At 37.1% G+C, this 27,861-nt stretch overlaps 1 protein-coding gene across 1 annotated transcript in view; it reads left to right on the top strand.

Annotated features, from left to right (window-relative positions):
* SOX6 (SRY-box transcription factor 6) overlaps window positions 1–27,861 on the top strand; it is a 254,326-nt gene that overhangs the window by 151,438 nt on the left and 75,027 nt on the right. Inside the window, exons 7-8 of the mRNA XM_005153268.3 lie at window positions 6,466–6,586; window positions 15,077–15,156. Coding sequence (XP_005153325.1) covers window positions 6,466–6,586; window positions 15,077–15,156 — 201 coding nt within the window. The remainder of the gene's footprint in view (window positions 1–6,465; window positions 6,587–15,076; window positions 15,157–27,861) is intronic.

The following is a 27,861-nucleotide window of genomic DNA, read 5'->3' as shown; positions in this document are numbered from 1 at the left end:
GCACTTTAAAGTGATTTTAACATACTACTAGACCTTAACAATAATATTTAATTGACAAGATTATGCATTTGTATGGATTGAAAAGGTGGTAGATATCTAATTCCAAATGAACTATAAATTCACTTTTGCATAACATGTTTTATTTATTTCTCTATAGCAGAGATGTTCTCCATCCCTCCTAGTGAGAGTTTCCTAAAATACAGACAATTTAAATAGATTTAATTACCATTTATCATACTCTTAACTTCATGAGATCATCTTTAGTTGAATTCTGCGTTTCCACGTAGTTGAAGAGCTAGATGAAAACAGGGAAATGCAATGAGAAGCTAACAGAAATGAAACGAGAACTAGTGTTTCTGTTTTCAGTGTGGTTGGTAGTATTTTTCTGTTGTTCCCTTCTTTATTTCCCAAGTACAAGGAATTTAAGTTTAGTTCATTTGAAGTTTCAAAGTATTGAAGAATTAAAAATAAAAAATAATGATGACCATTTTTGCTCTATGAACATGTCTGTAATTTTCACATTAATGTTGTGGCCTCTGCAGTATACTTAAATCTCCAAATCATGCTGAAGCATTGGACAAAACGGAAAAAATGATAGGGGAAAAGAAATAAAGTAGCAGTTACAATCCCTTTACAAATTCAGTAGTGGTCTACATATTTTTCATAGTATTTCCTGTATGAAATATTCTCACTTTGCAAGTCTTTGGTATATTTTTTATGGTTTATTTGCCAAAACTTCCCTTGGGATCTCATTGGCAGAGATTTTCTTTGTGGGTCATGTACTGTCACTGAAAGGAAATATTTTTCAATTAGACTGTAGATAATTAGATGGCAGATAAATTAGGACATAATATACCTCCCTATATAGATATAGCTCCAGTGATTCTATATTGCTAACAGGAGCAGAAAGTAGTCTCTGAGTAATTTTCAATATGGAAGCTATGTCAATGTGATTTTCAGTGTCTTAGCTACAATGCAGTGCATGGGTAGAAGTGCAAAAGTGCAGACTTTTGGTCTGTTGGAGCCCACCTTTCTTCATCGCCATTCATCCTCACACAGAGTCACGGTTTCTTCCCTGGGATTATTTATGCTGGAAGGGATTTCTCACTTAAACATTTCAGTCCACTCTCACATATTATCTCTACATTAGAGAATGTTAGGCATTGATGGTGCATTAATTCAAAGCCTTGAGTTCATTGGTTACGTTTCTGAGTTCAGATCAAAGGCCCTGTCACCACTCGCAAGCAAAGTAGCCAGATCCTTTATAACTGAACTGGTCAGTTAACCCAGCCTTTACAGCCATTTTGCTTCATCAGAACAGCACAAATAAAACAGCCAGACCATTCAATTACAACCAAACCCTTTTATTTTTTTCTGTACAATCCTTTCTGCAATTTTTCCAAATAGATCATTTTGGAGACCAGAAAAGGCCTCAGTCATGGCACGAGTTCATTACAACACTGGCAGAGCTGGGGAGCAGATTTCAGCCCAAACCTGCAAAAATCCTACCGTATAGCTGCTTTTAAGCATTTAAGTGATCCCACTAACTTTCATATGTATGTGTTTTCTTAGAAGTCATCCCTTCTTTATGCAACATAGTGTTTGCTTTCTTGCAGTCACAAAAATTACCTAATCAAAATAAACTTCAAATTAACACAACTTCTTATATTTCTTCTCTTACAAAAAACAACAAAACCCAAGACTAGTTATTGAAATAAATAAAACTCCAATGGTGGTATAAAAATAATAGTGCCATGCATTCTATACATACTATTTAAAATGCAGATGAAGTAAATATATATAATGTGCAGGGTATTTGAAAACTTGCACTAATATTAATGGGGGCACACACACTGCTTTCAGTGCTATTTAGACCTTTAAAATGGATCAACCTAAAATGTAACCTGTTAAGCTATCAGTTATAGCCATTCATACGTTCTATGATATGGACAAATATTTTGGGCATTCTGAAAATGCACATTCTTTCTTAATACAATGCCATTTTCACAACACCTGGGAAACTCGTCTATTACAATGTGGTTTCTAAGTGAGAGCAGACAATTTCAAACACATTTTTAACTATGGAAATTAAAAGCTTAATGACTGCTTACACAGGATAAAGTTGTAGTCTGGCTATACCAATTATTCAAGAAGTTAAAAAATCTTATGTAGAAATTCATGTTTAAACTACGAAAAGTTTAAACCTGCCTGAGAATGAATTAGGCTCTCAGAGAGGCTGCAATATCACAAGGACGAAAGTCACTGTACATCTTATGCTAAAGGAATTAAAAACATTCAGTAAGTTAACGTATTGGAGTAGTCTGTTACACTCAATACAAATCCAAAGATTTCTGCAAGTTGAAAACAGGCCCCAGAGATTTTATTGCAATTAAAGTAAAAATAAAAGAGCTTTAAGGAAGGGATAAAATATTATAAAGATTGTGCTTACTGCCTCTCAAAAAGATGGCACTTCATTGTCCCTACTACTGAAATAAATCATGCAGCACAGAGGAAACTTGTCAGGTTTGATCTTGAAAAGTTTGTGGGGGATTCATCCCCCATTATAAGGTAGGATTTACTTCTGCTTCTGAAACCTGTGATCCTCGCAGCTAAGAAGTGTGTGAGCTGCCTTTTTGCTTGCGCTGCTGCCATCCTTTCCTCTGAATGCCTTTACCCTCTAGCTGCAGTACTAGTTGTTGCAGAGGCTTTTTTGTTTTTAAAGACAGAATCCTTCCTCCTCTGTCTCACTAAATGTGCTGTGTTCCTTATTCAAAAGAGGCAAATAATGTTCATTCAGAGCATTATTTTGTACAATATATCACTTTAGCTTCTATTTTCCATGCACAGCACTAACCATCAATGACATTTTAAAAAGGAGGATTGTCCAGCCAACTCCTGAGATTAGCATTCACATGACTGTGGGACAAAGCACTGCAGATTTGCCCAGCTTATCAAACAGGCCACTGGCTTTTATTATTTCAGGGAGAATCAACTTGGAAGTTGCTCCTTGAACTAATCAGGGCTGATTTGCTCTAAAGTTGCTTCCTGACTTAGATCTCAGACAAGGAAGTGCTGTAATCAGTTCCCAAGGGCTGTCAGAGTTGTGATGGGATGTTAAAGGAATGGTACACTACGTTTAAGAGTTCCCTGATCTTGGTGGCTTCTCATGTTTAACACAGTTAAACCTGAGCTTGTTGTCTAGAATCATTGATTAATTTTCTGAGGTAGCTTTATATAAGAGATGATTTTACTCGAGGTTGCAGAACTGAATTTGGGAAAGAATATACTCAGGTTTCCTCCAGGATTTGTTCAGTTCTGTTAAGGATATAGACTGACAGAATTGTTTAAAACCAAACATTTACTGCCCGTCACAAAAAAAAAAGAAGAAAAAAGAATCTTCATGAAAGAGAAAATGAGTCCCCCTGAGTGACACTGTTTGCATATTAGCCCATAGTATGGGCTCTGCCAAGTTACTCTCTGACTGACTGCTGCAGATGCTCTTTCTCAAGTATTCTGAGTGAGATCTTTAGTGCAAGTCTTCGGGGACAAACAATAGCACCTGTTCCTCACAAGATAGCAGCCCAGTTAGTCCATTCATGTATCTTTAATGAAGCTCTGGGGCAGATGGCAAAAAATGGCATCATCAACAACTTAGCACAGAGGAAACAAAAGGGGAAAGTGCCAATCCAACAATACGCTATTTTTACGAATGGGATGAGACAGAGTCAGAGTGTTTCTCAGGCATCTGCTACAGTCTTGGTTTACAGAAAGACCTCAGAAACATCTCAGCAATTAAAATTTCTGGGCATGTAGCCGATTGTATGGAATACACCTATCAACCCCTCCTCCCAATTTCTCCCCACCTCAGTAAAATAAAAATAATACTGATACCAATATTAATATTAGAACCCTCAGGAAAGAGTAAAATATTAGGTGTCTACTGGGGTTTTCTTGGCATTCAATTTGTATCTTCACTAATTCAGTGATACCTGTACCCTCTTTTCCTTTCTAATATTTATCTGTGCTTTTTAGTTGACCTGTGCTGAAAAGTGACACCTATGGATATAATAATTCTGGGTGAAAATAAAATTTACCTAAGAATAGTATTTAATATGTGCCAGAGGGAAGACCCATGGAAGGGAATGGTTGCCATTCAGTAGGGGTTTTTTTCAGTCTGTATAACTCTCTGAAGTGCAAACTCAAACTTGCACTTTAAATGTAAGCCACCTTTAGCCAAAGTTACACTGATTTATGTAGGCTGAAGACCTGATCTGGCATTCAGAGTAGTATTTCAAGGAAGAATATCCAGAACATACAATGGCAATTCTCCACATTTACAGAAGTGTTTTCATTTGAGAGGGTTTTTAAAAAGAAAACAAACTTTTTAGCTATGATGGTGTGAATCCAACTCTACAGGATTACATTGGGAAATAACCACTGGATTTAGTTCTTACATATTTCAAATTATTTTTAAGACACTACAGTGTGCAGTATTGCTATGGGTATGGGTATACATGCATCATGTACTCACCCATGTGCTCACCTGATCTCTTCTGTGTCCCGTGTTATTATGTCGGTGTCATGTACCTTTGCAACCCCATGGAAATACTTTCTGTGTGTGGTGACCGAAAGAGATATTTCTTAAGCCACATGACCGTTTGGTTAAACTGTAGATATGAACTACTGAAAATTATTGTAAAATCTATTGTATTGAATTCCTTACGATATATCCTACAGTTGTTTCCATCAGACAAAGCCTGTGGTTTTCATTTGCTGTATTCCTGTAGAGTCAGTGTAAAGGACCACCACACAGCAAAACTAGGACCATTTTATCAGAGGTAAATGCCTGTGCTGGGCACATGGGATCAACTTCAATCTAACCAAGTTTAACTCATATCCTAAAACACACAGCCGGGCTTACCTCAGCTAAAATGAGAGAAATAACTGCTCAAAGCTAGTTTCTTTCACGCCCCAGTGCCATAGCAGTAATTGCACAAAGACCTTTTCATTATAAGTTGATTTTCCTGAGAAATGGATTCAAAAAATACTGTAAAGTGTTTATTTTTTGCTTGACCTTTATTAACCTACATCTTGCAGCTTTCCCAAGAGAAGAGTTGTTGGTAAATTAACCCTCATAGACACACACAGTAGCATTTCTGCACTGCATCAATGGTTGTGAAAGTAATGGAGATATGACAAGAAAATTTGGCACTATTTAAACAGTGTCATAGGTCACCATATGGGATTTGACCAAAAAAGTTTTTTAGGAATTAAATGAAAAAAGAAAAAAATTGCTTGAAGTGTACTTTAACTTCTAATAGTATTTAATGCCACCGATTTATGGTAGGATGAGGGCAATTTTTTTTTTCTGCCTAAAAGCCCAATTTCTTCCTACATTTACTGGCTTTGATATATAAACCATTGTATATTTGCTTAACTACTAATCAGAAAAATCATAGTCAAACCCTTGGGTACTTCTGGGGCTAAGGAATGATGGATAGAACTATTTGTGATCCTAGCCACTGTCTCTGAAACACACGAAGCATAAACTAAGAGACGAGGAAATTAACATGTGGATTTAACAGACACAATTCTATCACATCTCCCATTTTCTATATGTTGAATACAAATGCTGGCATAAGGTGAACGATTTTTTTCTTTTGCATGTTTTTGCTTTTTTGATACATTTAGTAAGGTCAAGTTAAGTTTGATAAAGTGGGTTTTATTCTGAAATGGTCTCTGAATACAACTCCTTAATTACCAAGGTACATGAGAGTGCATAAAGCTATAAAACTGCTTAAACAGACAAACAATTTATATGTCATAGTGAGGTGTGTATGGCAAAGGATGTTAGTTTAATTGGGAGCCAGGGTGTTGGAGCCTTAAATCTTAAGAGCTGGGTTGTTGACTAGAAGACTATTTAATAGATTTTGAAATAACATACCTGAGTTGTTGGTATATATATATGAACAGTACAATGTTGTATGATCTCAGAATTAAAATTACCCTAAGGGTACTAAAATCTGAACATCAAAATAGCTGCTGCAGTGTTAGATTACTTCCAAAATGCTTGTCACTGCTGTCTGTGGCCAAAAATGAGAAAACTTGTGAAGAATTATTAGAAATACATGCTCCTCTTCTTTTTAAAGAACCTATAGTGTATTGGACAGGTTTTATACCTTTTTACCTTGTGCCAGGATCAGAAATATTGATAATAAAAAAAATAATAGAGGACCAGGAAGAAGTACAAAAGTGTGCAGTTCACTGAGACCGTTCTACCTTTGACACTGAGGGAAAACAATGTTAGTGAGGGCTTTGATGTGATAATGTGAAATTGGCAGGGATTACATTAAGGCAAAGGTTCTGTGGGACTGTGTGAACACAAGAACACTATCAGTAAGGGAGAAATACCTGTCAAGACAAATTTGTGCTATTTCTGATCAGAGGCTCTCTTCTGTTTAGCAGGTTCAGGGTCACATGCCTCCGCTCATGATCCCAATTTTTCCACACGACCAGCGGACGCTGGCAGCGGCTGCTGCAGCCCAGCAGGGATTCCTCTTCCCCCCCGGAATAACTTACAAGCCAGGTAAGCTGACGAGAATGTGAAGCTATTTATCATTTTAAGATATTAACTGTAGCTTCTTGTGTGATCGTCTCATATAGATGATACATAACAGGTGTAGCTGGTTGGAAATAGTGTGGAGTTTTTGCAGCTCCACTTGAAAAAGCCTTCTGGTTTTCAGGAGGTGGATGGAATATTGGTTATTGACTATCACGATTTTTTTTAACCTTTATTTCCCAAAATCATTTGCTCTGAATGTATTGGCCCACTTGCCTAGTAATTTGCTTCTTGTCTGACCTGTGCCATTATACAAATGCAATTATATGTATCTTTAATTAGTTCTGGTATCTTCAGTATATTTGCCTTTTGTGCAAAATTCTAACTCTTTTGTTTGATTTCAGTCTGAATAATAAAAGGTTTCAGCAGTTCAATCCCAGTCATCATTCAGACTTGTAACAGGTCACATAACCTTGTAATGAAATATGTTTTCAGATGATTTAGCAAATGTTACGATTTCTTTCTTTTTTTCCTCCAAGTTTACAGGACTCCTGGGGAATTCAATTAGGGATATAATGGTTTGAAGCTACTTTCAGAGCCTCCTTGTAAACAGGGCTTTAAATGTTTAAAGACACATTGCCAAAGGAATTCAATGTAGGAAGATAGTTAAGTAAATAAAAGTCAACCTTATTTTCATTTGTACATTCTTTGTAAGTGACCTCAGTCCAGAAGGAGCAACCTTATTTTGCTCATTAATTCCCTGTCAAGCTGCCTTTAGCATATTAACCTGATAACTAATAACTACAAAACATATATACCAGTATCTTTTTTTGACATTAAATATGAAATGTACAAAGTAAAGCATTGATCCTGTTCCCACTGATATTAGCGGTGTTTTTGCTGTTGACTGCAGCTGGAACAGGGTCAAATCCAAAGTAAAGCCTCATAATAGATGATGTAAACAGCATACTAATTAAAAGGCAGGTTGAACCTAAACCTCTAAGTTTACTTAATATTAGATGAAGTGAGGCCAAGCAGGATTTCAGTATTTCCATTTGTCCCACTCTCTTCTGTCTCTTTAGACTAGACACATTCCTTTTTAAACACAGAATCCTTGTTATTATCTTTGTTATCATCTTATTTTCAGGTTTAGACATCTGAAAGTTGTTCTCCTGTTTGACAAACTGGTGCTCTCTATGCAGTGCTCTGAAATGGAGCTCTGAAAGACACCTAGCTCTAGATGGCACAGGATGATGGTTATTCACACACATCACCACCTTGTGACAGTTGGGGACCACAGTGAAGAATATTTTGTCTCCACAGACATAAGAGTTGCCACTCGTGGAAACTGTCTGTGACACACTGGCTAATAGTTTTCTTCTCACAGCCAAGAGAAAGCATGTGCTTTAGTTTCCTTCCTTTCCCCATATTAATCTGAGATACTTTCTGAAGAGTGACTATTAATGATTAAGCTGCTGGTTGTGCTTCTCCCTGAAAGCTGATATGTCAAATTGTGTTGTGTTGATTTTGGCTCTGTAGGCTGCTTTGTAAAATAATGACTTGGGAAGAAGAGTACCAGCGTGCTTTCCCACACAAGAACAGATTTCTGTGCTTATTCTAAAGTGTTTCTTACAGTACTTATCCTAATAGTTTATCAAGGTTATACTGCTTTATGTGTGATCCTGTTGACCTCATAGAAGCAGGTGATACTAATCTAGGGCACTTTTTTACTTGCTGGAAAACAGGAGGGATTTGTAATACAGGTTTCAAGAATGAAGTGCAGGCAAAAATCAAGGCCTAGACACCTCAGAACACAGCTAAGCTGTTCTCTAGTATGTTAGTGGTTTATATACAGCTGTTTCTAGTAAAGACGAGAAGTCACAATGATCTGATGATTCCCAGTGACTTGCAAGAAATTAGAATATTTATATTTTTAATATATTTATTAAATTTTACAGTGTGTGTGCCAAGGGTAGCTGGGCAGGTCAGTAGTTTTTGCAGGAGAGACATAATGATAAAAAAATGCCATTAACTACACTTGGTATTGATTAACTCCTATTTTTGGCACTCTCGGCACAGTAGTTAAGGAATTAATGAAACTGGAGATTAAGCTACACTCTTTCATACCGAGGGTTCTCCAAAGTAATTTCTGAGGAATATTTATGAACTTGACTGCTACTACCTGTACTCTTCTACTTTTGTGAGAAATGAAACTTTCACCTCTAGAACTGTCAGTTTAAACGTGCTTATACTTCTGAGGAAAGGTAGCAGATGGATTAACCCTTCAGATACTTCCAATTTTCTTCTTGGTTATCTGTTTAGGTTCTAATTCATTTTACTCTAGTTTGGTCTAGGTAAGACTGAGTTTTGACACTATTACTTTTCTTTGACTTTCAGAAAATACAATGAAAGGGATTTCAAAAATAGAAACTATGGGAGCTGAGTACTTTTGAAACTGTGTCATTTGGGGAATGTCAAATACTGTGTGCACAGTCACTTAATTTGCATTGCCCTCAAAGAAATGGGCTAGATATAAGCCAGCTCCAACTTGGAAGCAGTTAGTGTGACAGAGCAGTCAGGATGAAAAGTCCTGCCTTGGTGTACAAGTGGGGATATGATTATGTGCACATGTCCATGCAGATATATCTGCATGGACTAAGTGGGAAATGATTTCATGGCTATTTAATTCAATGCCAAGATAGCAGTTACTGAGTACTGGTGCATTTGCACATAAACTGCCTTGAAGTAAGAAAATGGCATTCCTATAACAAACTACACTAGGTCATGTCCGCAATTGAAGGACCTATAGAAGAGAGGAGAATTTATTAAGTTCTGAGTCCCTTCCAGCACATTCCTTAGTTGCTCCTAAACTCCTGAGCTCAGAAAGTCATTATGAACAGAAAACCTGAGAAATACAACTATGATTCATACTAAAGCCTGACAGGACAGAGTTTCCTACTGCCTGGCAGGAACTATAACATGAGGTTGCTGTAAACCTCTTTCCACCCCCTTCTCCTCCCTCCCCCACAATGTTTTGGAGCTCTAGGAGGTGAAACAGTCCAAAGTTAGCAAGTGCTGATGACAAGTAATGATTACATTAGGAAAAAAAAATCCCTAAAGCCCCATGCTTCCTTATGTATCTCAAAGTCATGTAATATAATTTTCCGGCATGGTAAGTACTAATTGAGAAATCAGAGCTGCATAGACCACCTAATTAATTTTTTATACATATTTCAGTATTTATACTGTATACTGGATTAATTAAAACTTTAGGGCGCTGTGCATCTCAAATGACTGTTGTGACTATTGACCTGCAGGCGCTTGTCTAGCCTCGTAGAGTACCTGGTTGTGGGGGTAACCACTTATTCCAGTGGGAAGCTGGGACTGGCAGCTGTTAGGAAGCTAATACTTGCCCAGAGATACTGTGCAGCTAATATAATTATTTTGTATTCCAAGTACAGCAAAGCAACTGTGCTGTCTTTCGGTCTGTGACCACTATACTTACTACTGGGAACTGGTGGGTAACACAAGTACAATTATACCTCCTTTTCCAGTTCAAATTTCCCTTGACTTAGCCAGCCTCATGCATCCAGGAAAAATTAGTGGACTGGAGTATCCAGAATGTGATTACCCTGTCCCCCTTAGTGCTTTGGGTCAAGAGGAGAAGACAGTGAGTGGCATAAGAGGGAAGACAGTTTCCTGCTCCATCTTACAGTGCCTGAAAGTATTACCTCCTTCAAGTTTTGTGGCTAAGAGGGAATGGGGAAGTAGAATGATGATGGCATATCGATATAAAGTAATGCTGGGGAGGAGCCAGACCATACTTCAAGTAGAGCTCAAACAGAGCTCCAGTTTGCTCTAAGTGGAGAGTGACCACTCTCCATGCTGGCTGCATTTCCATATGATTTGGAAATGAATGATCACTCTTACTTGATAGTCTTCTATTATGTCAGTTCTTTACCAGATGTGGAAAGTATCTCTGAAAAAGATTACTGAAAATACAGACATAAGGTGTGGAGTTTGTAAACCTCTGTTTTAAAAGGTTTTGATATGCTGCAGTGTATTTTCAAAGCATTTATTTGTATTTCACACATAAAGTATATAAAGATGATGATTAGAATGCTAAGAAACAACTCCTATCTGCCTCCCTAGGTCATTCTACTTTATACACAAAAATAATTTACAAGAGATTTTTGCTATGCTGGCAATACAATGAAATGTGAAAACGGATACAGTTTTCTTAGGCTGGTGGCAAAAATAGTGAGAAATGGAGCCAACGTTTGGACATGGTTCTTACTTGCATTGGGGCAAATAAATAGTAACTCCTTTGAAATCAAAGAAAGTAAAATTAGGTAAAGCAAAACAAACAAAAATGTCAGGCTTATTGTCACCCAGCTGGACCTAAGAATGTGTAATATATTTGTCATCAAACTAATTAAACTCTTTAATTACAGTAGCTAATCCACATAACTAACATCATCCTAGGTCTGCTGGATTTCACTGATATCCATCATTGCAGTTTCCATTTGGAAGAGTCCTTTCAGAAGTTTTTCATAAAGCTGTAAGGTAGTTTAAATTTTACATAGCACACTACTCCACTTTCATTAGGCTGCTGTTCCTATTGGCAGGTGAGAACAAAAAGCATACATCAGATCAACTGTGTACTGAGTTGGCCATGTATCTTTGCATGGCAGAGGTACTATGTGAGTCTTATTTCTAATGGAAATCCACCAGGACTGCATTAAAGTGTGCCATGTGTTCCCTCTTGGGTTTTACTGGTTGGAACAAGGAATTTGTAACCTCAGGATTTGTTGTAGAAATCCATATGTGCCTCACACCTAAATGTTGAGGTAAGAGCTGGAAATGGTAGGAGGCAGCTGAATGTTTTGAGCTGGGAGTTTGCACTGAAGTTCTTTACCTGCAGACAGGCAATTGTCGGGCAACTGATTTTGCTGTGACATGAGGATGGCAATAAGGCAGTGTTGCAGCAAACCCTGCTCAGATCTAAGGCAGAACCGAGGTGGTGTCATTGGACAGGGGAGATGTTCCATAGTATTGCCATAGCCGGTTGCCTGTAGTAAATTCTTTCCTTCGCACAAACAAAATGCATGCTCTGTATGGGAATATTGCAGGAGTGTATCCCGATTTGCTGTATCCTGACTACATGCTGAGGAGAGATATGCTTTCCTCAGCCTGTTCAGTATGCCAGGGAGAGTAAGGCCCTGGAATTTGTATCTCTTAAGTCTCCTCCAACTCTGTTTCCTGTGAGTACACATGGAGAGAGTGCAAGTGGCAGTCTAAGATTCATGCATGAAGAGACAGATTTTAAGTTACAATCCCAAAATGGGGACAACAGAGTCTTTGTAAGTCAGATAAGGAGAATCAGTGTATGTCTTACAGTTGTGCTTTAGGGAAGACGAGTAATAAGCAACACCTTTCCCCTACTCTGAGTCTCAAAAGAGCCAGACATCCTTCTTTACTTACAGCTCACAGAGCTTTGATCTGGAAACTAAGTCCATGTGTCCTATAAATAATGTCCACTAAGCTTCATTGCTTCATCCAAGACAAAAAAGAAACATTTACATTATTTCTATGTAGAATTACACAGTACAATTGCTCACTGCTTTTATTCATTTGGAAATGTTGCTCAACCTGACAAATGGAACAGAAGTCTGGCATACTTTTCCATGGCTTGTAAACATCAATTTATATATAAACAACAGCAGCCAAATGTAAATAGACAATCAGCACAGCAAGGAGATTGAAGAGATCAGTTTGCAAACTGTGACAGGGTTTGTTCTTCTGGCATTCTTCTCACCCCTGGTTATCAAAGGCCAGCACGCACCAGTACCTAAAGCAGACCTGTTTGAACATGTTCTGCTGCCTTTTGTACACATTTAAATGAATGGATTCTTATGCAAGCATTCCAAATCAAGAAACAAATTTTTAAGAAATGGCTACAATACACTGACTGATTTCTTGCCAAGACAGCTACTGAGAATCTTCTTGATCCATTCGTGCACTGAGAAAATGAGAGGGGGAAATATGTAATTAAAAATTAAAACCAGTCCATTCCCTGCATGCTCAGTTTCCTCAAGGGAGAAAAGAGTACCTTTGCTCTGCTTTTACTGCTTAGTGTCAGGGAGGTACTCCAGAGCTGAGAGAGTATTAATTCTTGCTCTCAGCACAGACATACCAGGACTTAACCATAATTTAATATGTAAAAAGGAGGGGGAAAAGGGACAATATTATGTTTCAATAACAAATAAATTACATAACTACATTACTTTTCCCGTAACAGAAGAATGAACTGTAGCCAGCAGGTGAGCAAGAGAACACTACAGGGTGTGGTAGAGACACTATAAAATTAACTGCGAAGACAAAACCTCTGTGTGTGCACACGTGTGTATAAAATATCCGGCTATTTCAAACCATAGGAGCATGACAGCTGTGAAAAAGGAATGCCGCAGGGAATTCTTTCAGAGTTTGATTTTTTTTCAAATATGTTTGACATGGAAAATGTTTTAGTACAAATAAAGCAACTGGTATTGAACTTAAAAAGTGTATGCAGAGGGGGAGGGAGAAAGAAGAGACTGCTGTATGGAACAGGAATGAATAATTCATGATATTTAAAGAAAGAATGCTTCCGAAATGTTCTGCAAGGCAGTCCATGCTGATAAGTCAGATGGTTATTCCCCCTTTCGCTCCCATTTTTAAGCATCACTAATTCAACATCTTTGTGATTTTTTTCAAAACCTTCTAAGATATTTCTGAAAGAAACATTATTTAACTTAGATTTAGATCTTATTTATTCAGATAATTTCATATAAATATCAAAGAGATGAGTAGAATTATTTAAGTGTAAAGAGACAGCTTTAGTACTTTAAGGAAAGGATCTACGGGTTGGTTTTTTTAGTTTTTACCTTTTTTTATTTTTATTTTTGTTTTAAGAACAACCCCCAACATCATTGCAAATTAAAATCAACCTCATGGAAGGGGGAAAATAAGAGAAGATATTTTTAACATTACTCCATAGGAGACCAGTACAATATAGTGTTAGTGAATGCATTGTAGCAAAGCTCCATATGCAATCAGAATCCAATTGTTAGTGGACTGTGTACAGGCGCATACTGTGCTCAATGGCCTGATGAGGTATTATGGATATGATACAAAGAGAACTTCTGGATTAGACATGTACTATTTACTAAAAAACTGAAACAACAAAACATTTAAACTCAGCTGAATACAACAGCACTTCAGGTGGTAAAAAGGGAGGGTTCTGAGGACTTGTGACTACAAAGGCTCAGTTATCATTATTAATTTGAGGGGGATGGCAAAAAATAATCTAACTCTTGGAATGTCCTTATTATATTATTTTGGATTTCTGTATTTTCCCTCATTGCTACATTCTGCTTTAGTATGGAAAAGTTTATGTAAAACAGGCTGATTATTGTAAATCTCAAAAATGTACAGAGGAGCAGCCAGTTAAAATGTAGCCTGTAGACAGTACATAACACTGACTTTAAATAAGTAGCTTGAGCCAAAGCAATACACCATTAAATAATAGCTACTGTGTCATTTGTCTGTCACTGTATGATTTTTTATATTATACAGATTACACTGCTAAAGTATTTCAAGCTTCCTTCTTCCTTTACATTTTTTAATAGTCCCAATGGCACTGTGTGATGCAGATATGTAGGAATGTCCATAGATGCTATAAGATATAATATCAGCATTCTTATTTTGGATCAGTTGTGTCTCCTGCTTTCTGGAGCATCTGTAGTCCCCTCAATGCAGAGGGCACAGATTTTTCAGTTTCCAGTGAAGAGAATACAGAAACTTTAGTGCCTGAATCTTCATGTAACTGAACCTAATCTATCAACTCATTAGGGTCCCAGATCTAAAAGAAAGTTAAATTATATTTCAAGCTATTTTTAAAAGTGATTTAATTTTGCTTTTCTCTGCGGCCTCATAAAAGGAGGTGTCCCAAGACAGAGATCCTCAAAGCAAAATCAGAATCATCCTCAACCTGTGAGCCAGATTGCTAGCTTTCCCAGGAAAGGGCCACTCAATACTAGAAAGAAATCACCTTGCATTAAACAGCAATGAAATTTTTTGAGTTGTAACAAATATCTTCTGTTTTAAGAAACACATGGTGACAACAATTTTTTTACTCTGGGAACCACTGGGGTTTCCGGGGGTATCTTGCGTGTGTGTCTATGGCCTTAAGGCCAGTTCTGTGCCCAAGCTTATACACTTGATTTGAACATCTGCTTTTGAAAATGAAAATCACGAGTATCACATTTATGTTTTGCCAGTTTGCCTACCAGCTATCTGCTAACAACAAAGTTCCAAGGGAGAATGGCAAGTCCATGCCCAGCGAAGCCTTTTGTTTTTGCAGATGTTTAGGCCTAGAGGAGTGCTGTGGAGCACAGACAGTCCTAGGTCCATGTTTGCACTTGTCTGCTGCTATTCTCTGCTCATTGTCTGAACCTGCACGCATTGTTCTCCCGACAGGTGATAACTACCCTGTGCAGTTCATTCCATCAACAATGGCAGCTGCTGCTGCTTCTGGACTCAGCCCTTTACAGCTCCAGGTATGTGCCAGAACAAAAAAATGTGGGATTGAAGCCAACATTTTAGGGGAAAACTGCTAACCAGCTGTATGCTAAATAATAGTCTGAATGTTAAATAATTTTTGAGCACAGCCCAGGAGGATTAACACCTTATGTACTTATGGTACTGCAAATGTAGCTATGTGTGGCCAACCTTGATACTGTGAGTGAAAGACATTGTTCTGTCTATTTTATATTAGCAGAGTTAGTAGTATTTTTTTCAATTATATGACCAGTTGATGGGAGATAAGTTCAATGATCTTTTTGTACTTTATTTTAATTTAGTCTCTCCCTCGTAAATGCAATGCACTACCTTTAACTGGACCAGTAAGTGTATCAAAATAAATATGTGTTACCGGGGTATTTTCCTTATTTCAGACAGTGTGGTGCTGACAATACAATAAATTGCAAACTCTTTAGCTTTTGTCTTTAGGTAATCTCAACCTTTCTGTTCATTAAGCTGGTCAGAAGCCAAGCATGGTCAGGAGACTTGATTTGGTCATTCATTTATTTTTGGCATATATAGAATGAAATGTTGTGAAAGAAAGATTTATGTACCATATTATTAGCTAGCTTTTTGTGGCAAGAACTTTTTAATTTCACAAGAAAAGACACAACAATGTTATAAATAATGAAGAAATAGTCAAAAGCTGTCAGAGTTAAAATGTGTGGAAAGGAAGTGACAGTGAACATGAGAGGAAAGGCCATTAAAGATGCATGTAACTATTTGCAAGTAAACCTTTGAAACCCCTGTATGAGTTAGGTTAGAGTTGGGTTCAGATACAAAATAAGAATAAATTGTGTCTCGAGTAGCAAATAGCTACCATGCTAATAGCCGAATATATACTTTGCTTATCCGTGTGCAATTATATCATTTTCCAGAGGGACCAAAGCAAATTAAAAATCCTTTCATATTTACCTCTTGCTGATATTCTTGTCAGAGTTTACTTAGGATAAGTGAGAATGGGACCAGAACTCAGTGTTCAGTGGTGGTCCAGAACTGGTGAAAAAGACCCTTGAGCTTAGGTCTGACCTAACCTGGATTCCAAACTTGAAAAGAGAATACCCTGACACTGCAGGGAAAGATCTCCAAAAAATACTGTTGGGTCATGATAATATTATATTAAGACTACTTTGGACAGGTTTCAAACCAAAGGGAAGTTTTTCAAAAGGAAAAATAACAAAGTATCTTTGAAAATCTGTATTTGAGTACTTATTGAAGCAGAAGTCTCATTAGGTTTAGTTGAGAAAAGACTAGAAATCAGTTTTGTGAATAGAGAGACTATTTTTGCTACCTTTGAAATGCAGCACAACAAATAGTGAGTCTACATAATACTGCAAGGCAGAAAAGGATAAAAACTGTTCAACTGCAAAAGAAACAGGATCTAAACCACTAACATTCTTTCCTTTTACAAGATCTGTTTGTAGCTTGACCCTTGATTAGAACCTACAGCAATAGTACAACTTCACTAATCTGCAGAAATTATAAACTGAGCTGTTAAATATGATAAGCACAAGTCAGGCTTCAAAAACAATCAGCAAAGAAAGTGGTGCTGATAAATTCAGAAACATGTAAGTGCTAGAGAGGGCTAAATTTTCCTTCAGACATATTTGTTATAGAAGAGGGTTTTTTTGTTTGTTTTGCCCTTTTCTATTTTATCTTAATTTCACTTTTATAGGATTTCAAAGCCTTTAATGTTTTGTGGTCATGAGAGCTTAAGTAGTAGAGTACTTAACCTTCAGTTGATACCTGCTCATCTGTCAAAAGGCTGAAGTAAATTTTATATATTCGTGCTATTACTATTTTCTTTGTGTCAATTCTGTAATGTTCCCTGCCCTAAGTGAGCACTTATTTGGGTGTGTTTGTTGGAGGAATTTGTTGTTATACCTGATGCGTCATGAAGACTGTTGAGGGTGTAGCATTTCAGCTCATTTTTCCATCTTTGCTTCCCTTCCCCCTTCTTTCTCTGTTTTGTTTCCTTTCTTCCATGTACCCCACCCTCTTATTTATTTACATGAATGCTGTGACCATGGTATCTGAGTATTTCCCAAGTGCTTAACAATACTGATCACAAAACTAACATCTGCTCCTTTCAGCCAGTGTGAGAAATAGCTAATTAATTTGCAGGTTTGGTTTTGTTTCTACATGTGAGTGTGCATGTAATACCTATGTTTGGAAAACTTGGGAAGGGAAAGCCATTTAAAGTAAAAAGCTTTGCAGTAGATCTAACATCTCAACTTTATCAGAGCATTATTATTAGTTCCAGATTCATATTCCATAATCCATATCCAGCTGCAGTGGAAATTCTGTCAGCTTCTATCTCGTAATCTCTCGCCTCTTTTCACTTACGAGGTTTTGAGATGATCATTCTTTAGGTAGGAGCTAGCAACAATGCTGTGTTCTGATCTTCCTGTTTGTTAAGGCAACTTCTATGGAAGTTCTGAATCTAATAACACAAAAAAAAACCAACTTACTCACAGGTACATCATGTAACAATAGCAATTGTTCCACAGAGGATATTTCTCCAGTGGGCTATTTGTAATTAATAATTTGCCCATCTTATTCAAGCTATTTAGCACATTGGTATCAAAACACATTTTCTCTGAGTTGTATGTCTGTGTTCACCCGTGGGTTATGTTAAAAAGCTGTTGAAATTATATCTAGGAATTTCTCAAGTAACTACCTTCACTCACATGGACCTTGTATTAAAAAAATAAGTAAAAAGTAAAATGTAAGATGAAAGTATTAAGTTCTCCTCTAGCAACAGACCTGTTTGACCCATCCACTCTTAAGAGTTTGTACCACATTGATCAGCTAGTGGTAAAATACCATTGATACTCAGTTGTAGCTTTGAATATCATAAAATAGCATAGTAATTACCACATGTTTATGCCAGTCCATGTTCCTGAAGTGGTGGCTTGCTCTTCTTTGTGTTGACATCAGATAGTTTCTTTTGATTTCACGAAGGTGACATTGATGATGTTGTGTTCCATACTTGCTGTTGTCAGCTCAGCCCAGTCTCACCAGTTTCTCAACACCTTCGCCAAAGATTTAAATATGTGGACCAAGCCTTCTTAGGAATCTCGGTATGAGGGAGGGTCTTGCTGGTGTGGGGACAGTTCTGTAGGTACGGTCTAAGAGGAAGGGCCAGGCTATTTCTGGTCACCCTTCCAGCTTCAAACAACCGTGAGTGAATTGTGTCAAATCAACCGTCTGCTAAATAATTTACAGATATATAACCAAATACACCTGTAGCAGGTATGCATAGTGGTGTGTGAACCAGTTCTGATGCACGTGTGTAACAGAAGCAGGTTGCTTTATTTAGTCAGTGTGAGCAACAAAACACATCAATAATTTTTCCTTTGCTCCTCTTTTTATATCCATTTTCTCTGGAGTTTCTCTCCTGTCCCATTTCCCTGAAATTTTTCCCTAGCTGTCAGATGATTGCGCTGATATTAGCCGATTCTAGATAATGTCTGCCCAGTAATCTTCCTAAATGAGTGAACTTTATCAGTAAATGGATTTTCCCAGCTCTCACAGTGCTTGTAGCAGTAACATAATTACTAGCAAGTCTCCATGGCAGAGGTTGCACCTATATGTCCTTACTTTCAAACAAGGAATGTTAAAATATGGTCTTTATTGTTTTAAAAAGAGAAAAAAACCCTGCTTTTTCTCTAGATATTTCTACAAAGTGTTCTATGAGGTAAATAAGGAAATGTTGCAACTCTCTCAACCGCAACTGATAAACTGTTGATAGAAATGGAAGCGCTACAATGATGCTAGCTGAAGTTATTCCTAAACAAAGTGAGCTCTAGGAAAAAAAAGGCAAAACAAAAAAGCTTTCGTTCATAACTCTTTCCCCAAACTATTTGTGTAATTTGTCCTTCAAAATTTATCGCTTAGAACACTAATGAACCTTGGCAAGTCTTAACTATAGTTGCAGCTGTGTTCTTGAAGCCTGAAGTTTTTATAATCCATTTTTAAAAAAAGTTAAATTTTAACTAAACACATATTTGTCTATTTTCTTCACTCCCATCTCATCCTACTCCTCCATACTCTCTTCTAATTGCAGAGAAAGTGAATGACCTTTTTTTATACTGCTGGGTGCAGATCTAGTGTGCTGCTGAAGCATTGCATAGCCTGCCTCAGGGGCACAATATTAGTAGAGGGAAGGCCAAAGAATGCTATTTTTAGTTGAACAGTTCAGCAGATGGAGGCATGAATACTCATATATCTGAAGGTTGAGGGGTTTGAACCATTAATTTTTATAATGAATTTAACCCTGGGAACAATCAGAAACTGTAACTCTAAGGTTACAATGCTTTTGACCTTTAGAGAACAGAGGGCACTCAGTACAGTAAACAATATATTACATTTCTACTTATTCCAATTCTCTCACACATATAAATTTCAGGACATAGTTGACATTTGCTTTCCTCAGCTATTTTAGTGCTGGTCCTTAAAGTATGTCAAGAAGAATGTGCAGGAAAGAGGCCAATGTAATGCGACAGTCATGTAAATATGGCCTTTAAATAGCTAAGATGTTAAATGTGTCTTTTTATGAAGAAATATTATTCTCGGGAACTAGAATCCTGGTGACTTATTATTTCAATGAAAAAGATGTTTTTAGCAGACTGCTGCTCTTACAGAGTTTCCTCTATATGTTGTAATCTTAAAGCAATTTTTTAGTGGGGTTAATGTGATCTGATAGTGATAGCTCACACTGGAAGTGATTTGGTCCCACTCTGTTACCGCATCATGGAAAGTGATGTACCTGCCTTATGTCTTATGCAATGATGCATGCTCCTCTTCAACAAATATAGCAGTTAAATATCACGCAGCTTAAGTATTTCTAATTAAAATATCTCCATGTGTCAGCATATTGGTAATGTATTATTTTAATCCATTTATTTTGTTTATGAAACAGTGACATATGTTTAGATTGTGAAATATATGAGCCTTAAAAATCACTTTATTGAAGAAAATTAATTTCTACAATGCTGTCTCAGTAATGTGTTCACTCACCCAGTCAGTCACTGGCAGGGCTGCCAGTCTTAATGTTGGTTAGACACAGTTTAACAGTTTTATCTGACATAACACTCTCAGATATAGGCAATAATAATTTTTTCAAATGGAGAACCCATAGGGTTTTCTTTTTTCTCTTTTCTTCTCTTTCTCTTTTCTTCTCTTTTCCTTTCTTTTTGTTAACACAACAGAGAATGGTGATTGGGTAAATGTGAAAGAGGTTTGGTGAAACCAATAAAAATTAAAAACACCTACTAACCTTTTCAGAGTTAGATACTGTAATTTGTTTGTCAGTGGGTAGATGTTTGGGTCAGCACTGTGAGTGAGTGCCTGTCAGCAGGAATTCCTACAAGACAAGTAATTTCCTTCAATGTATTACTGACAGATTGCTCACTTCTTCGAATCACTAGAGAAAACAAACTTAATATTGTTACAGACAGAGTTTCTGTCTTCATTAGCCTTATAGAATGATTTTATCTACCATTCAAACACTACTGAGCTCTAGGTGGGCATATTTTAACAGAATGTTCCTTATTATAATACAGTGAATAGTGGCCTAAATTAAGGGAATGGTGTGTGCAAATTTCAGTATATGGAGGTAGTAAATTAAATATTTTGCTCCTTTTCTTACATAGAAATTTAGGTTGTAGCAGAGGAAGGAAAGAGGTGAAAAGATTTTATTAGGGGTCTGAGAGATCATGCAAGCCCTTTAATGAAAATAAAATTAAAAATATGCCAACCTTGCCATACTTAGGAAAATTTAATTAAAATCAATGAAATAGTTATACTTCTGCCTTTCCCTACTTGAATGTTTATGTCCCTGTATGTAATATCTGTGTTATCAAGTTGAATTATATCAGTGGCAGTATCAATGAAAATGATGTCATTGGTTCAATATTTTACCATATAACCTCCTTTCTTCACAGTTTTTCTTAATACACTATCTTCTCCTACTCCTTCTCATCTTCAGCCCTGAATTATCTGGCAAAGTGATATTAATAAGGAAAAAACATCCCATCAAAATTGGGGCTTTTGGCAGTAAAATATCAAGTCTGATGAAACTTTGGCTAGGGGGATTTTCCTAGCTCCTCCAGTAATGGCATTCCTGATCAAAATGAGAGGGAGTCCCCCTATTCATTTCCAGTTAGTAAAAACGGACAGAGAAGCAAACAAATCCCTTAGCTAGAGTGATCAGCCTGGCACAGCAACATTGCAGCTGCAAGACCCTTTTCTCACCCATTTAATGCCCTGCATCTCCAATGACTGCTTTAAACAGCATGTCTTTGTTATTCCCATTCTTGCTTAATGGAACAGTGTCACATTATTTAATAAAAAATTTATAGGAATATTTAAGAAAGAGACTGTTTCTGTAATCTGCAGTAGTTTTAGTACTTATCTTGGCTGTGGCAGGCCTAGATCTGGTCCTGATCTTGTGTTTCCCCTCACTGCAAGTAGGACGCTAGTCAGTGGACTGTCACCCAGCTTGGCGTTGGTAGCTCCCCATTTCTGTTCCCTTCAGATGACTAACCACCCCTCCACCTTTGGAAGTGCTTCATTCCTGCACCTTCTCTCCTCTACCAAGAGGGAAGACTTTTCTATCTGGTATCTTGGGATCAGACATCTGGGATGATGCCTATCTTTTTCACCTTTAAATCTTACCAAGCAGGACAGCTGCCTTCCAGGCTCATATGCTTTGTTCCAAGGAGAATTTACCATTGAAATCATAAATGGCACAAACATAAACTCACTTATCAGGAAACTTGTATGTTAAAAAGGATGTCATCCTTATAGCCTGGATTGCAGGAGGTTTCCTGTGTCTCTTCAGTCTATATCAAGGCAGAAGCTTGAGCCCAAGTGACTGGAGGAGTCAGCCCCCAGCGTCAACAAGACGTTCTCTCTGTCTTAACCACTGGCTGCCCCTCACTGAAAGCCAAATCTCTATTTAAAAGTAATTGTGCTTTGCAAAGCTCCCTCCCTGGGGTATGTGTTCACTCAGAAGCCAGTAAGAAGCAAATAAGCTACTGATGCATTTACTGACAGAGCACCAGAGGCACCAGTACTACAGAGTCCCGTCAGGGGATGAGCACATTTTTTAAAGCTCTTTTAAAACTGTGGCATCCCTTTGGGGAATAGGCTGACTGGGAGGCATACTCTGAGCTGGCAGTTGGATTCCTTCAAGCTTTCTAGAAATGTATATGGTGTATGCCTTACAGGAATTAGCTGCAAGTGAATATGTTTCTGGAATTTTATTATACTTCGATAACTGTAGAGCAAGCTGCTTCATTTGGCTACAAATTACAAACATGTAGGATTTTTTCGTGTGAAGGTGTTAATATGTTTTGATGTTTAGGAATTTAGCAGCAATAAGATTAAAGACAAAAAATTACTAAGTTAGTTATATACACAAAGGAAAATAATATGCTTCTGTATCATCATTCCTTCCTGACTAATTGCTACAGAAAAAAACCCCAACAAAACATCTTAATAATTCACCTTTCATCTGAATTAAAAGTTCTAAGAACAAGGGTGGTTAGATGAGAGCTTCTAGGTGTAAAAATACACACACACACACATGCTTAAAAGAAGCTGAAGAATTCTCTTACAGATGCATGGAGTAGAAAGATTATCACCCGCCTTATTTCAGAGGATCTTTGATTATAATAAAGTATTTCCACTGACCCAATTCAGAAAGAAAGGGAAATTCATAGAAGATGAAATTGAGCTCATCAGTTCTCTGTGTTGCTATTGCTATCTCTGAGTCTTTTTAGACAACGAAATAGGAATGGTATTGCCTCCAACATCCTGTTTGTCTGAGATGTATTTGGTCTGTGAAGTTTTTAGAATCCATATGATTGAGAAACTAGAAAAGTATCCTAACTCACAGAAAGTATTGGTAATCATTTGTCTCTTCTTAAGTCTCAGCATGAAGGCTGCGTATGGCTGGAGACACATGGAAAGCTGAAAGTGTCCTGAGAAAAAGACTGGAGGGAGGAGTGTCTTAAGACATGTAGGAAGAAAAACACATCGTGCTCAAATGTCAGGAATTATTCAAAACTTGAAGGAATTATTCACAAAATGTAGTGAAGTCAACACAATAGAGCATGTATTTTGGTGTTGTGCATGAATCATAACAAATAGCTAAGTATGAGAAAAGATGAAGAAATATTTCTGGTGCAGGAATAGTTGAGTGTGTTGTCATGTTCATTGGCGTGTTTGGAAGCAAAGAAACAAAAGAGGTAAAGTCCTTTCAGAGAAGTTGCATCATTTGTTCTAAACACTAGAAACAAAACAAGTCACAAGACGTAACTAGTCTACAGCTTTATTAAATAATACATCTGTGACCTATCCATAGTAATTCATCCAGTACAGGCTATCTCTTCTACTGCAGTCTACTTCTGCACCTAGGGGAGGGCTAAGATCAGGCATCAAAATCATTTCAATCTGGTCCCGGCACTATTGCTGAAATACCATCACCCTCACCACAGTTCTGAAATCATGGCATTCTTAGACAAATTCATATGTACTTGTGTAAAATGCATCAGTTTATAATAAATTTGTAATAGTAACTTCCCAGTACCTGTTTTTGAGGTGCAAATGTGATTTTTTTTTTAGATGTAATTTTTATAAACCCATTTGAATATGTTTTGCATAATTTTGTGTGCACTTCCTTTAAGGAAATTATTTAATTTTCCTTGAAGGTGCATGAAAGTTCTAAATATACAGTAAAAGATCAGTGAGAGAGATCTGCTAAGCATCCTGTAAAGCACAATTATTTGTAATGCTTTAAAATATCTGTAAACTGGACTTTTTTTTTGCTTCACAAAGAAAACATTGCACTGTTTCCTGTATTTAAATGTACATTTTAAATATGTGACTTATCAGGTAATACAGCAGGCTGAACAGGGGCAAAACATTTTTAATGGTATGTTAATTGAATGGGATGCTATAGATGCACCTGAGTGACTTTTTTTCCGAGATGTGCCCCAGCTGACTGATAAAGCTTCTCCTGATCAGTAGAGCCAGTATATATCTATCATATCCCTGCCTTTCCTCCATTTTCACTAGTGAAAATAATAGAATGGCTGCAAGCTATCACATGAACTCTTTAAGTCTCTTCTAAAAGTAGGAAAACATTACAGCTTCAAACCCCAAGCAGCACTTTAAAAAACTCAGCCTTTAAATGCAGAGCTGTCTCAACATCTTCTCACAAGATGGGATTCAGACATGGGAATTGAGAGAGGTAGTTTAAATGTGACTCTTCCTTTTTTTTTGGCTTGCACCCATTTACTACTGGGATGGTGTCTCATTATTCTGTCATGGGAACTTGTAAGAATTCAACTGTAGTGCTTTTGCCTTTCAGTATGATTAGCAGTGGCCAGAGAGCATTGCTTTCTTGTTCTTGTCTGTACAGTTCTACGCAGGGAAATACTGCAATCGTATTTGGAAATTTCTCCATCTGGATGGCCAGCTGTGAATGAACCCATGGACCTAAGCCAGATCTTAAGAAATATTTCTAGTGAAGATTTATTGCCACTTTTTTTTTCCCCAATCCCTGATTTCTTTTTCTTTTACTTATGCCTCTGTTTTTCTGTCTGCTGCCAGGTTGAAAAACCTAGAAGGTCTACACTAGAAGCAGCAATTGTACAACCATCTTCAGGCCTGAATTGATTTCATCCCCCGTAGGATTAGGAGAATAATTATGTTTTTAGATCCCTTCAACTCAAATTGTCTACATTACTGGCAAAAGTACCAGTGACATGGACATGCGTTTACTAGGGAACTCGTTCACCAACTCATTTCACACAGCTCAACAAGCAGTTACTCATAATTGCTTGTAATCCTGCTGACATGAGCCTGAATGAAACTCCTGACTTCTCTCACAAAGCCCATCCATTTGCTAGCATTTTTTAAAAATAAATATCTGAAATTCTGAAATGCGAAATTTGATAAGTTTTGATAGCTATCATCCATTCAGCAAACTTACTGTAATTAATTGCTTTCCAATGATATAATTTTATTTCCCTTATCACAGGGATTCTCTATAAGCAGCTTCTTCTTTTTTAGACTAGCTTCATTCCAGAATACATTTCTAAACATGAAGTGTGTGAAACTCTCTGAATTCATGAGTAAACTGCTCTTCACATAAACCTCTCACATTTACTGTTAAAGATATTTTATATTAGCAGTAAGGAATAAAAACCTGATTTTTGTAAGAGCTTCTAAAATGATATCAGAAAGAAATTTAAATTCTTTCTGTGAATAAATTGATTTACAGTGTCACCAGAGAAGGTAATATTATGATAGCGTAAAGTGAATGAAAAAACTGTGCTTTGATGCTACCATCTGGTTGTATTTTCATATTTTCCTGATAGATCTGGTTATATTTTTATTTTAAATAAGTGCTGCTTGTTTGCTTTCTTTGGATACAGGAGAAGGCATTTAAAATACTAGAGCCTTTGTTTGCAGATATCTTTGGAGCCATGCTTCCTGGTCCTTGCTTGCTTTCCTAGGAGAGCTAACAAGCTAACTCTGTTAACTTTAGTGCTATCCACAATTTCGATGAGATAGAATTTATGCTATAAAAATGCCAAAAGCAAATTCTAATAGAAGCAAACACATAAAGATTTATCTTCAACACTTCGCTTTTTTTGTTGAATAACATTATCCACTGGAAATTACTGTTTCAAGCAAATGAAGTTGTCCTTCGCTGTGACTGACTTTCTACTAAAGGTATTTAGGCTTAATGAACTTCTATTTATCTCTTTAATTCTATAGCAAATACCTAAGAGTCTTAAGCAGAGTATGTCACAGTTCTTTTATAAAATTATAAAAATGTTAAATATTTTTTTGCCAGTTTCCAAGCTGTGTGTTACAACATGTGATTTGGAAGAATCACAAAGACAACTCTGTTGTGTTCTTTGCTGTGCATGGTAAATAACAGGAAAATTGTGATCAAAAAGTAGCATATCAGTAATCTGACAGCATTAAATGAAGGAATGCAAATCTTTATGCCTAAGAGATTTTATTGATGTTTTTGCTATCCTCCTGCAGAGGAAACTGCTATAGATATTTGATGAAGTTTTTTTACATATTGCTGCATTGGTTTTTCTTGATATTTACAATATTTTATTAAAATAGCAGATTTTGTTAATGCTCACATTTTGTCCTTACTAGCAATACTTTATGTTTGTATTCAGATTTACCTCGTTCAGACACTGTAGTATTAAAACACTAACAGTGTATCCATTTCATGATGTACATCATAAAGAAAATGATGACTTTCTCAGCTTCACAGAGGGTGTGTTTAAATGTAAGGTCTTAAAAGTACTTCCCAGTTTCTGGGTACAGGTGCTCACCCTATGGGGAGGTGAGACACAGAAGTATTCAGTTCGTCCTGCATTCTGTGCTCCTGTTTCCAGGCACACTGAGGTGAGCTATGTCTCCAGGCTGGCAAGGGAAAAGAGTAAGCCAGGAGGTTGCACTGTGACAGTACTTCTGCTCTGCAGCTGCAGAGAAAGACTCCTGGTTAAACAACCTCTCATTAGGTCCTCCTCTTGAGAAAAAATACAGCAAGAAAATACACACTCAATTTGGGCTTTGATCTTGCTTTCATAAACAACTAAAAGAATTTGCATGGTTGCATGCAACTATTCCATTGTTGTTGGTAGCAAAACACAAGAGAATAGATACACAAAGTGGAAGAGATGAGAACAGTTAACATTCCTTTATGCCTTGTCTGAACTTAATCTAGATCAAGTAAAATGCTTGCTGGTTTTGTCATGCCTCAAGATAAATTGACAATTTTTACGTATTCCTGTCTTTTAGACAAAATATGCTTGGTTTAAAGCTCCTGAGTTACTATCTAGGAGTTTTAAAATATGTAATAGATTCCTAAATTCACCTTATTTTTAAGTGTTCTACATAAAGAGCAGTTCTTATAACTCCAACAAGCAATTTATGTAACATACTTCCAAGCTTTTTCTTCTTTTGTCCTTTTCTTACACTATGAAGTATTAAACCACCATAAGATTAGTAAGATGACAAGCTAAGGTGTCATGGCCTCTTCCTCCTTTAGAATCAAAAAATGCTTAAGCATGTGTTGTGTAGAAGGAGTTTGGTTTTTTTAATGATCACATTGTCCTTGCTATTTGTCTGGATTTTTAGTCTGGAGAGCTCCACCTGAGACAGCAAATGATCAAAATCCAGTTTTGGGATTCCAAGCATTTTGTGTTAATTTTTGTATCTGCATAGAGTGTTTTTAGGAATACATACACTGACCTGTGCAACTGCAGTATCTCACTCCCACCCTCATTCAATTCCCTGTTTTGTGCAGCAGTCTCAGTGTATTCAGCAGGTTGTATGCCAGCAGATGAAACAGATGTTTAGGCCATACTGGAATGGAGCAGCATGCTGCATCAGGACCTGGATTTTCCTCTTGACATCTGGATACTGCTGGGCTGGGGAGCCTGCCTTAGGCCAGGAGGCTGTAGGAGCCTTGTGGCAGTAAACATAGGGTCCTTGCTGCTCTTTAAGCGATTAGTGCACTGAAGCAGCAATAATGCTGAATTATCGCTTGGTTGCGTTCTTCTAAGGAATCTTGGGACAAAGAGATAGTCAAGGAGGAGTATTTACAGTAAAGTTGTGTTCAGAAAGACAAGACT

Source organism: Melopsittacus undulatus, chromosome 4 (assembly GCF_012275295.1).
Source record: "Melopsittacus undulatus isolate bMelUnd1 chromosome 4, bMelUnd1.mat.Z, whole genome shotgun sequence".
NCBI lineage: Eukaryota > Metazoa > Chordata > Aves > Psittaciformes > Psittaculidae > Melopsittacus > Melopsittacus undulatus.
This window is presented reverse-complemented; position numbering and strand designations above follow the sequence as displayed.